Source organism: Amphiprion ocellaris, chromosome 24, assembly GCF_022539595.1.
Source record: "Amphiprion ocellaris isolate individual 3 ecotype Okinawa chromosome 24, ASM2253959v1, whole genome shotgun sequence".
NCBI classification, from domain to species: domain Eukaryota; kingdom Metazoa; phylum Chordata; class Actinopteri; family Pomacentridae; genus Amphiprion; species Amphiprion ocellaris.
The window spans coordinates 7677991-7690707 of NC_072789.1; the positions used below are offsets into that span (position 1 = coordinate 7677991).

At 45.0% G+C, this 12717-nt stretch overlaps 1 protein-coding gene across 2 annotated transcripts in view; it reads left to right on the forward strand.

The window, feature by feature from the left end:
• The window catches only part of rp1l1a (rp1 like 1a), a 19174-nt gene continuing 6457 nt past the window's right edge, over positions 1-12717 (forward strand). The window contains exons 1-6 of one of the 2 annotated variants that reach the window (XM_035944123.2): positions 1-159; positions 4525-4777; positions 5969-6367; positions 6476-6740; positions 6868-11576; positions 11765-12700. In XM_035944123.2, coding sequence (XP_035800016.2) covers positions 4544-4777; positions 5969-6367; positions 6476-6740; positions 6868-11576; positions 11765-12700 — 6543 coding nt within the window. In that variant the 5' untranslated portion in view covers positions 1-159; positions 4525-4543. Of the gene's footprint in view, positions 160-2524; positions 2682-4524; positions 4778-5968; positions 6368-6475; positions 6741-6867; positions 11577-11764; positions 12701-12717 lie in introns of those variants that run through there. The other variant, XM_035944122.2, reaches the window with a different exon arrangement.

The window sequence follows — 12717 nt, forward strand, 5'->3', positions numbered from 1 at the left end:
TGTCCGGGAGGCTGAAGCCGCAGCGCCGCTCTGCCCGATGCTGTATCGGTTCTTGTGCGCTGCTGCTCTTGACTACATCCGGATTTATTACCTCACCATCAGAATTCTCTGGATCTATAATCGATTATCGATCTTCAGCCATTCCCTGCACCCATACTGGTAAGACTGATCTCCTTCTTCTTCCTCCTAACACCTGTTGCTTTACAGCCTCTAAACTACCAAAAGCAGACCCATAATTGTGCAGTGGGAGTGTTTTGGAGGAGGTGTTGTTGCACTGATGTTCCTGTATTTACAGTGTGTTTATGTGTGATCCAGTTGTGGAGGTGAGTCACACACCTGCTCATCGGATCAGAGACAGGAGGGATTGTCCACAGAGGAGTGAGTGGACCATCAGAAGTAGGCCATGCATGATATAATCTCTCCTTTCTTCTGATTGAACCCATCAGAGAAGGAAAGTGACTTCTATCATTCAGTATCTTTAAAACAGAGGTGTTGGAGTCTCTGCCTCAGTGCGCATATGAAATTCAGACAAATTCACAAGTGATGAATTCCTTGATGCGTCCACAAGGAATAGCCACTGTTTTCCACAGAGCAGCTGCCTGCCGCCTTGATGCCTCGCTCCTGTCAGCACAGGAAGTACTCATCCCTGACTTCTTGTCTACCCAGAATCCTCTGAGGTCCTCCTACTCTTCCTCTGTCTCTCATTAAAGCTGTGAAGCAGACACACACTGATGAAACAAGGAGTTACATAAATCTGAATTATGCAATAGTTTGCTCAGTGTAATTTTTGTTTTGTTGTTGACAGTAAATCTTCTCATTCGTGAACAGCAGTAATAGATAACACAAGTTTATGACTTTCTTAACCCTCCTGTTGTCCTCATTTACGGGCACCCCCCAAATTTTCAAAAAATGAGTAAAAATCTTCCAAAAAAAATCCTAAAAATATGTAAAGTGATTCCATATATATCAGTAAAACTTCTAATATTTTATTTAAGAACATTCACATAAAAATCAACCAAAATCCTGTGAAATTTGCTGGATTTTGGTTGATTTTTATGTGAATGTTCTTCAGAAACATTTTTAACATTTCTTTATTTCCACCAAAAAATGTTCAAAAATTTCACAAAAATGTTGAAAATGTGGACATCAGAAGTTTCACTATGAAATTTTTTTTTCCACATTTTCAAACTTTAAAATGAGTCAATTTTTTACCCATAGGACAACACAAGGGTTAACTTAAACATAATTTTTACTTATGTATGTGGCATTATTACAGTTGATTTAACAGGGTGAAAGAAACAAACCAGAGACGAAACAAAAACAGCAAATAAAATACTAAGTAAATGTGGGTGTTTTGGCTGATTCTGATGATCAACAGATGTTTTCACGATCGATTTCCTACCGACGATAATTGCAGTTTGCTGTGACACAGTTGAGGAGGAGCAGTTGGTGTTTTCAGTGATTTGTACGCAGGAGGCTCCCTGCTGTCGGACAGATTGTCTGTAATTACAATCCTCTCCACCTGGATCAGAGCGAGTCTGTGAGGAAGGAGGGGAACCTAAAATCTAATATTGCAAAGGAAAACCTCCGTATCACCTCAGTGCGACTGAGCAAACACACACTGCAAAAACTCAAAATCTTACAAGTGTATTTGTCTTATTTTTAGTCAAAATGTCTCATTCCACTCGATTTAAGATAAATTCACTTAACAAGTGACATTTCAGCAAGATGGAGGGACTTGTTTTAAGACAATGCATCTTAAATATCTTGTTAAGTCAAACAATCCTGAAATTATCTTGTTTTGAGTTTTATTTTACAAGAAAACTCAAAATAAGTTTAATACATCTCAAATTATGAGGTTACATGAAGCAAAAATCTATTTTTGAGTGAAAAACTGCTATTTTTTAGCATGTCTGGCTTACTTTAAGACACCTAAGCTTGACAATCCTGGTAAAATATAGCTTAGAATAAGTTTCCCCAGCTAATTTTAAGATCTCAATATTCTAAATAGTACATCTTATTTCAATAAATCTTATCAAGCCATTTTTCACTTGTTCTGTTGGCAGATTTTTCACTTAACTCAAGGTAAAAGTTCTTTGAAATAAGTTCTTTTTCTTGTTTTGAGAGGGGCATTTTTTCCAGTGCGCCTCCATCCATGCGTGAATGGACTCTTGCTCATATAACTCCCAACTGTCATTTCATTCCAAGCGAATCATCCCCCATATATTTGTGATTGTTAGTCTGCTTGTTAAAAAGCCGCCCCCATTAATTGCAAATCTGCATGAGCATCTTCTCCTGCTCAGGTGCTGCGTGCCCAAAGGCATCACTTGTCTCATTACCATCTTGGCTTCACCATAGCAACCCCCTCCTTCTGCCACACACATAGACACAGGTTCTTAAGCAGGCTTTTCATTCTATCCTTAGCCTCCTGTCTTCTCTGCTGTCCATCCACCTACCTCCCTCCCTCCCTCCCTCCCTCCCGTCTTTCCTCCCTCCCCACCTTAGCGCCCGATTAGCGGCTGCCATTTTACCCAGAGTGCTGTGGAACCGGGGGCTCTGCCCTACATTAAACGCACACATTCACAAAGCTAACTCCTGGTCTGACTCCACCTGTCGACCCCGACATCCACACATTTCTCCTCAGTTTTTCCACATCTCTTTGGATCATGTTTCCTGAACATGTGAGTAGTAGATGAATGCTGAAAAAGTGTTTGTTAATTGTTTTTTTCCTCTTATAATGTGCTCTAAAATGGCTCAAAGTGGCTGTGAGATGTGAAAGCTGGTCTGTAGTTAACATTAGATGATAACAACTATTGTGGTAAATGATTGTATGTTGATGTAATGCGCTAAACATTGGTCTACACTTGGTAATACAGTGGTAGAGGACATTTTTTGCAATTATTTATAATATAATTTTTTATTGTTGTTGTTGCTAATTTCTTGTAAGTGTCCCAACTTGTTGCTGTAAAGCTCAGATTGTTTCTGCTATTTTGTGTTTTGTAGTGATTTAGCACCTTCTAGAGCAATCAGTTAGTCAATTATGGGTATTTTTAAAGCAAAAGTGGGAAATATTTGTCAGTTCCTGTTACGTAAATGTGAAATTTTGCAGCTTTGTTTGTCACATATGATGTAACTTGGATATTCTGGCTATATCCGTAACATCATCTCTAGAATTTTTCCATATTTTTTGACATTCAATAAATGAAATGATTGAGTAAAATCACCAGTGGAATCCCTATTGAATTCATAATAATACAGCTATTTAAAGTGTTCAGTGCCAGCTCTAACCTTACATGATTAAATTCCTTGTTTGGGCCCAAGTTTATTTCAAACTTCAATCTTTGTGTTGTGTTATTTTGGATCCAGTGCCGCCATTGGTAATTTATATACAGTTTAGTAAACTTGTGGTTAAATATTTGTGCATTTTCCTCAAGACAACATAAAACAACGTTTTAGCTGTAAGGTCGTTAAGAGAGACGGGGCTAAGGAGGGATTAAGAGGCAGAGTGTCACGTTGGGAGCGTCTACAGCTAAGAGCAGTGGTTTGGCCTCAAGTGCAGCTACATGGGACTTAAAAACCTCCTAAGCCTGCTGATAGCGTTCACCTTTTCACCGAGGTTATAGAAAGTCATTACAGTGAACAATCCAGGGTCACGTTATCAAGGTTGTTTTATTAGAAGTGATATTTCACTTTGTGCGAGGGCTGATTGCTGTTGCCTCTACTGATTTTCAGGCCTGTTAATCTGATCCAAGTTTATCAAATTTTTAAAATTGTATCTTATTTATGATCTCGTCCTACATAATACATGATTTTTGTGTTTTCAACAACTCAAACTAAGTTTTTGATCTGTTTTTTTTTAGCTCTTTCAGCATGTATGGGATCATACGATTACACAAATGCCCTGTGAAACCTGCAAAAGTAAAGACAAAAGTATTACTTTTTTGGCGGCTAACATTGTAAAGTTTTCAAAAGTGAAACTAAACTTATTACACGCCATATATTATGCAAGCTGGTTTATGTTGGCTGTGCAGAAGCAGGACAGAAAGGTCCGTTCCAAATAGGATTTCTCGATGTGTGCTAGGCCACGCTACTAAAAATAGCCAGTTGCAGTTAGCCTTGTCATTAATATCCACATCGATGTGCATGTAGCTGCATGTGACAGTGTCAGTTTACATTAAATTGCAATTTTTTGTTTGAGATTGAAGCTAATTCTTGGGTTTTTCAACCTCAAAATTGACCAAATGCAGAAGAAATGTCATGTTTCAGCCATCATGACAGATGATTTTTGACCAGACATCTTACAGGTTTGATTACAAATGACTTAAAATTACCACAAATGATTCTAAATAACAACAAAATGTTTTCCTGTTTGAGCCAAATGGCACATGTAACACCCTGATACGTCGGATAGTCCTGTTAGTGGACGTCCTGTCCTGAATCCTCAGTTAAACACCAACTACTACTTGTGACGCTGTGATATTTACCCTTTAGTTTAAGTGCTGTACTTCTGTGTGTATTCCTCAGGTGTACATGAGATCACAGCATGCATTCAGTCCAGTTAGGGATGTGGGACCCCCAGCCCCCATCTAAATATGCCTCGCCCCTCCCCACGCCGCCCCCCTCCAGCTCGCGCCACACCCATGTGACTACAGCCACCCCGGCCAAGCGCATCACCTTCTACAAAAGCGGCGACAGCCAGTTTGGGGGCGTCAGGATGGCCGTCCACAAGCGCAGCTTCAAATGCTTCGACGCCCTGCTGGACGACCTTTCTCAAAAGGTTAGTGGGATGAGGGTTTTCTTTTGAAGCTCAGATTTGAGTGTACTGTGCTTTCACGTTTTCTAGCTGGCAACAGAACTAACTCAGCTTGTCTGAATTTTCATGAAAACACCCTTCTTCTCTTTCAAACTGCCTTTTTTTTCATCTACAGTGAAGCACAACACAGATTTTTGATTTGGTAGATAATAGGATAGAGTCGGATACATGGACGTGGGACTCATTTTCAGCCCTGGAGTTTCATGCCTCTTTAGATCATGACCTATTATTATTAAAATCATGTAATGATAACCTTAGCAACAACAAGAGTGCACACCTTCAACATTATTCTTGACAGCACATCCTTTTCAGCAATATCAGAATCTATATTCTGTTCAAATAAGTGTTCACAGATATCCAACAATTAAGAATGAATAAAAGAATAAATAAAAATATTAAATGTTAAATTTAAAAAAACAAAAAAAAAGTGTTGCACTTTCTAATAATACTATCATCTCTCTTTCCTCTGCACGGAAACATTTCCATCACAATTTAGATTTCACAAATATGAGAACACGAGTTAAAGAGCAGATCTCCAACACTGCTCTTTACAACATCAGAATGTCCTTTTTTGCAATATCAAATGTCAAGCAAATTAGTGTTCACAAGACAAAGTTTCCCAGTTATGTGGCGTCGCATTGTACTATTATTTAAATTATAGTATGTTATACGCCACAACGCCACACAATTCATTGACTTGATAATTAATTAACTTAACTTGGTTTGCAAAGTTCACATCTTGCCGTACCCATTTCATCGTCTTCATCTTGTCGTTTCAAACCGTGAGCTCATTTTAGTGAAAAAGTTGCCAATTTCAGCACATTTGGCTGCGTCTGTTTCCTGAGCTTTCCTCTTTTAATTCTTGCTTTCTCACGCCACCCTTGCTCTTTCTGTTTTCCATCTTTCAAATATCGGTGGTCGTGTGCACAGACATGTTATGTCAGGGTGTGCCTCAAAAAAAAAAGGAAAAGGAAAAAGATAAGCTGCCAGTGGAGGCAGAGGCAGCCTCGGGACAGCGGTAGCAGAGTACGTGATCAGCCCATTGTCATGACTGAACACCGGCCCAAACACCAGACCGGCCCACCGGGAATTGTCCCGGTCCTCCCGACTAGCCACTCCGGGCCTGATACAGTGTGTATATGTGTCTTCATACAGGTGCCCCTGCCGTTTGGCGTGCGGACTGTGACCACGCCTCGCGGCACGCACACCATCAAACACCTGGAGCAGCTCCAAGATGGCGGCTGCTACCTCTGCTCCGACCGGCGCCACGCCAAGCCAATAAACATAGAGCTGGCCAACAGACGCCCAAACATCTGGTACCATCACAGCCAGAGGCCCCATCGGCCCGACACCTCGTCCACAACGCCACCCGGCCATCTGCATTTGCCTTACAGGCAGAGACGGATCCTGCTGGTCAAGAACAGCGAGCCGGGGATGAGGAGGAGCATAGTGCTGAGCAGGAGGTCAACCAGGAGCCTCAGAGCCTTTCTAGACGAAGTGTCCGAGGTGATGCAGTTTCATGTCCGGAAGCTGTACACTGCAGAAGGCCGCAGGGTAAAACATGATCTGTATTTGAATGTGAAGTTAGAATGCAGAATGTTTACATTGCACAGGATGCACAGTTTAGTGAAAACTCCTGACACTTTGTGAATTTGTTTCCAGATTGACAACGTGCAAAGCCTGATGACTTGTCCTGGTGTGTTGGTGTGTGTCGGCCGGGAAGCCTTCAGTCCAATGCTGGTGAACTTTATTAGGAAGAGTTCAGAGGAAAAATTACCTGGTCTGGGCAGCAGGTCTCCTGGTCTTGGCCCCCGGACTCCAGGAAATGGGGCCCGATCCCCTACTACTCAAGGAGTCCGGTCCCCTCCTCATGGAGCTCAGTCCAGAGCCAGCGAGTACAGCGAAGGACATGAAAACAAGAAAAATGGTGAGTTGCTTGACCAAAAATATAAACAGGTGCATTTACATAGACACTTTTTGATCTAAATGTCGTAAAAGGTGCTAAAAACAGTAAAAGACTAATTTCAAATGTGCTTTTCTGTCTTTTCTTTTAGTGAACTTTGGTCTGGAAACAAAAAAGAGCATCATCCACCCTCGATCTGATTCCTCAAACCGTTCCACCCGTTTCTCTTTGTCTTCTGAAAAGTCGTATGCCAACGGTGTCAGCACCGGATCTCAGGCAGCAACAGCTATCACGAATGACGACATCGAGAAGCGTGTTTTGGTCAATAAAGACGGCAGCCTTTCAGTGGAGATGAGGGTACGCTTTCGCCTCCACAATGACGAGACCATCCAGTGGTCCACACAAATTAAAAAATCCCCATCTCTGACCAATGAATGCTGCCCTCTAAGCCAAGGCCAGCCCTATTACCTGCAGCAGGGCCAATCAGAAAGCTGCTCTGACCCCGATTCCACGTCATTTGACCCAGAAGGTGTGGACTATCCCAGCCAACCTCTGCAGTGTGTGGTGGAGTCGGACCATTGCCCCTGTTGCTACCAGAGGCAGGAACAGCAGTACGATTTGTGGAAAAATCCCGTACACAGCTGCAACCATCATCCTGTCCCACCCCCGCATTCATCCAGCCACAGCCGCACTATGGTGAGACACACACACTCCTCTAGCTCTTCCTCATCATGTAATTCCAGGAGGGTGGTGCGCTGCCGGGCACGACTCTCCAACTGCGACTCGGCTTCAGAGCAGAGGCAACTGGTCCAGGAAGAGATGTGTGTGACGGAGCAGGTTGAGCACACTGTGGAGGTGGAGCAGAATGGAGATACCCACATTGAGGTTTGCAAGGTTAGCCAGTGCTGCAGTCAGAGTGAAGTGGTCACCATGGATAGCAACATTCGCCCAGTCAGCAGGGAGGAAGAGGCGGAGCGTCCATTTTCAGCAATCAGCAGCTCCTCACGTGTGCTTCAGTCGCTTAAAGAGGACCAGGATGATGAGGATGATGATCTGCCACTGAGCGCCTCAAATTGTTGTCATAGCAATGAACCATCCCAGTCCAGAACAAGCAACGTCTCAGCCAAGTCTGTCCATTCTACTGAACACAAGAAACAAGAGAGGAGTAGCAGGGCAGCATCGGCAGCCTCTTCCTGTAACTGTGGAGCAGTCAGCCCACGCTCAACAGCTGGAGAAGAGATGGATCGAGTACCCAGCTCCGCGTCTAAAATAAGCAAAGCCAAGATCGCAAAATCAGATGAAGAAGGTGCAGCTGATGATGAGGATGAAGAGGTAAAAAGGGCTGTTAGTGGCTTGTCTGGTCACACAGTAGGCTCCCAGAAGTCAGGGGCATCCAGTGTGTGCCCAAACTGTGGGGGCTGCAAACGTGGACTCAACTCCGAATCCAACAGCAGGGCATCACAGAGGTCCAGTCACTCCAACCGAGCCTCTCCGAACCCAGCCTCGCCTCGACCAAGCCAAGAGGATGCCAACAACACCAGTGAGGATGCTGGCTCGGATGTTTCAACACAATCCAACAAGACCAACCTCACCAATCATGGACGCCACTCTGCCATATCAAACGTCTTGGAAGGAAGAACATCCAGTCCAGAGTCAACAGGAAAAGAGGAAGAAAGGGCTCCAAGTGCCACCTCAGCAACAAGCCACAGATCCAATAAATCACGCAACTCTGGCATTGCAGCAGAAAAAGAGGAGGAGAGAAGCCCCAGCACAGTGTCAGCTCAGTCCAACCTGTCCGCCAAGTCCAACAAGTCTCATAAATGCACAACTGAAGCTCCTGACATCAGCTCAAGAGAGGAAGCAGAAGGAGGAAACACTGCAGAAAGAGCAGTCAGCTCTTTGTCAGCCAAATCTGGTACTTCAGTCAAGTCTCATAAGTCCAATTGTCAGTCAAGCGCTAAAGCTGCATCTCCAACTGACAACCCAGTTGTGACGGAGGATGACACAAACAAAAGAGCTCACAGTAGCCTCTCTGTTAAGTCCAATGCTTCTGCCAAATCAGGAAAGGCTGAAAGACCAGACAGTGTCGTATCAGCTAAATCGACTAAATCGAATGTTTCAGGAAAGTCTGGCACATCTAACAAGTCTACTTGCAGTCACTGTGCAAAAGCTGCATCTCCAAGTGGTAAGGCAGCAGATGAACCCATCATAGAGCTGACAGAAAATGGAGAAGGAACAGAAGCAGAAGAAAGACCAGCTAGTGCATTGTCAGCAAAGTCTAATCTCTCTGCCAAGTCTAATAAATCCCAGAAGTCTGCAAAAGCTTCAGAAAGGTCACTTTCTCCCAGGTCACAAGGTGGTCAAGATGGAGAAGTGAGGGCAACAAGTCAAATGTCTGGCACTTCAGTTAAATCAAACAAATCCGCTAAGTCTACAAAGTCATCCAACTGCAAGTGTAATGGCAGTGAAACGGCAGCATCCCCAGTTTTAAAGGTAACAGAAGAGGCTGAGGAAAACAGACCAGAAAGTATAACATCAGCAAAATCAGAAAATGAGGAGAGGCCAGCCAGTGCGGGGTCCTGCAAATCTCATAAATCTAACTGCAAAGAAAACACAGGAGAAGGTTCTGAAACAGGAGACGGTGATAAAGTGGAGGACCGGGCTACCAGTGCTTTATCTGGTGAATCAGCTTCCTCAGCAAAGTCTCACAAAGCCCCCAGTGCCATTTCAGTGAGATCACACACCTCTGCCAAGTCATCCAAGTCCCAGAAGTCGAACCACAACGCAGCATCTCCAAATCCAAACGACGGTGATGAAAATCAAGAGCGGGTGGCAAGTGCACTGTCTGCAAAGACAAAATCTTCAGTGAAGTCCAGTACTTCTCACAAGAATCTCACAAGTCCAAACGTTGTCACCATTAAAACACCAGAAGGGGACAATGAGGAGGGAGATGAGACGAAAGAGAGAGCACCGAGTGCAGCATCAGGAAAATCATCTGCTTTATCACACAAGTCTAATCATAATGGAGCAACCAATATTGCTGTTATTGAAACAGCAGATGGAGATGAGGAGGTAGTAGATGATGACGCACCAAAAAGTAAAACACCTGAGCTCTCCCATGGCCAAACACTCTCACCCCAGGCCCCCTCACCCAAATCTCCAGCTGCATCTGCCAGAAGTTCTAAGTCCCCAGTGCAACAGTTGTTACCTAGTTCTGGTGCTGGAGAGACAAGAGGGCCCAGTGCCTTGTCCGTTCCCTCCGCAACCTCTGCTAAATCTGGCAGATCCAAATGTCGCTGTGGAGCAAACAAAGAAAAGGAAGGAGAGGCTAAGGAGGATGGGAAAACTAAAGAAAATGAGGATGTGAAAAGTGAAGGAGCTTCTGGACGAGGATCAAGGGCCACAGAGCAACCACTGAGTCGAAACTCATCAGGATCAGTCTCTCTTGGGTTGCCAGAAGACCAGGAAACAGCTGACTCAGATAGTGGTAAATCCAGCGTTTCATTTCGCAGAGACGCGGAAAGTAAAATCAAGGATCAAGTGAAGACAACAACTCCAGATGTTCCCAAAAGCCCAAATGAAGATGGAACAGGATCCACTGTGTCTCAAAAGTCCAACGGTAACAGCAGGAAAAGCACTTCATCTCATAATCCTCCAGCAGTCGACATCCCAACTATTGAAACGCCAGGAGGGGGTGAAGATGGAGGTGAAGAAAGAGGTGATCAAAACACAGAAAGAGCAGCCAGTGCAGTTTCAGTCAAGAGCAGCAGATCTAAAAAGTCTTCTTGTAACTGTAGCGTCAAAGCAGCAGCTCAAACGCTTAACAGCAAGTCTAAAGAGAAACATGCTAATGGAAGTGATGCTGAAATTTTAAAGTCTGCTTCAACAACAAATGCCCCCAACAAGAGGAACTCATCTGCAATGTCATCAGCAAGCGCTAAAGTTCGTAGCAAATCCCCTGCAAGTGCAAAAAATACCAATGTAGCAGAAACAACTGCTGCAGATTCAGCAGATAATGAGAATGAAACCCAGGGCATCAGTAGACCAGCTAGTGAGGCCAAAGGGGAGGAAGAACATGAAAACAAGGCAGTAAGTGTCTGCTCCAAAAGTCCCTGTAGCCTCAGGCCTGAGTCAGCAGCTTCAGCTCAATCAGACTCAAAAATAGAATCCTCAAAGCAAAGCAAAGGAAGCAACAATGGGAGTGTCAAAATAAAAGAAAACCCTATCAAATCCTCAAGTCCCTGTCCTTTTCACGGCTCCAGACCAGGCAGCAAATTGGAAACATGTAGTGAAAGCACCGTGTCTCACCCTCTGTCTGCCGCTGACCTGCTGAAGGAAACCATGGCTGCTGCTCGTCCACAAAGCCAACAGTCCAAAGTCAGCAAAACCAGTGACAAGTCCAGGAGCAAGAAAAGCGGAAAGAGTGGGAGAAGCAGAAACCAGAAGGATCAGGAGGCGGTGCTGGAACTGACGCCTGCCTGTCTGCCCAGCACATCCCCGAATGAGGTCGTTAGCGGTTGGCTGCAGAGCATTCCTGCTAACAGTAGCATGCTAGCTCTGGGCGATGAATTCAATGAGGAAGAGGAGGAGCAGAGGGCGAAGGAGATGGAAGAGACACTTGGAGATGAGGTAGCAAAGGAGGAGAGTCCTGAGGATGAGAAAGAGGAGGGAGTTGGGGCTGAAGAGGAAGACGGGAAAGAGGATGAAGCTAAATGTGGTGCAGCACAGAAGGATGAGAGTTCAGATCCAGCTCTGGGTGATGCACAGACTTCCTCTCTGCCCAAGAACTGGCATTCTTCTGCAGCCGTGATGAAAGTTCTTCTGAGTTCTTCTCTGGGTCGATGTCGGAGCTTGCCTGAGGTAAGCCAGATGCTTCCTGTGGCAGTAAAATCAGTTGTGGTTCATATTACATGTATGGTTTTAAAACAAAAAAATCCCAATCTAATCTACACCTTTAACATCTGGATAGACGCCTCTACTGTAAGCTACACGTGAGCATAATTAATGTATGTAATCTGTATTTTCTGAACATTTTCTGTCTTGTTCAGGTGTCTCCGGTTTATGGTCGCAGACTGAGCACATCAGCCAGGGGGCTTTTGGACTGTTTGGCCCAACTCCAGCTCATTGAGCCTGCAGTTAGCCCCGCCTGCAACCAAAACAAGGCCCGCAACCAGCAGTATAACGACATTATGGCCATCCTTCACTCTCTCTGGCTCACAGAACCCAGGGACATGGACACCAAGGACCCCAAGGATGGTGAGCCAGAGCAAGTGACGCCACCACGGTCCTCGTCTGGGGTGGATATGAGCAGCGGCTCTGGTGGTTCAGGGAAGGACAATGGGAATCAAGGAGGAGATGAAACGCCTCCAAAAGAGACTGAATCTCTACATGAAGATGAGGCAGTGGAGAAGGCTGGAGACATGGAAACTGAGACGGATCAAGGTGAAACATCTGCAGATGCCGACACGGGAGAGGAATCGGTGCAGTGCGAAGAACAAAGTGCAGTTCCTCAAAGTCTGGACAGCCCAAAAACCACTGAAAACCCTTCGTCATCAGACAAGAGCTCTGCAAACGATGGCTCCAAATCACCCACTGATAACGAGCGAGAGACGCTGGAAGGCTCGAGCTCAGGCACTCCTCCAACTGTCCTGCGAGCACCTTTGACCAAACGACTCTCCCAAGACCCCGATCCAGTGTGGGTCCTTCACCTTTTGAAGAAGCTGGAAAAACAGTTCATGAACCACTACATTACCGCCATGGCCGAGTTCAAAGTGCGTTGGGACCTGGACGACAGCCTCATCCTGGACACCATGATCTCGGAGCTCAGGGACGAGGTGAGCCGACGCATCCAGAGCAGCATCGAACGCGAGATGAAGAAGATTCAGGGTCGGGCTGGGAGAGGTGGGAGGTCACCCAGGCCGCCACCAGGAGCAAACCTCTCCAGAGAGTCCACCATGACAGAGAAGAGGCGTCGAATGTTAAAGGTAATCCAACCACCAAT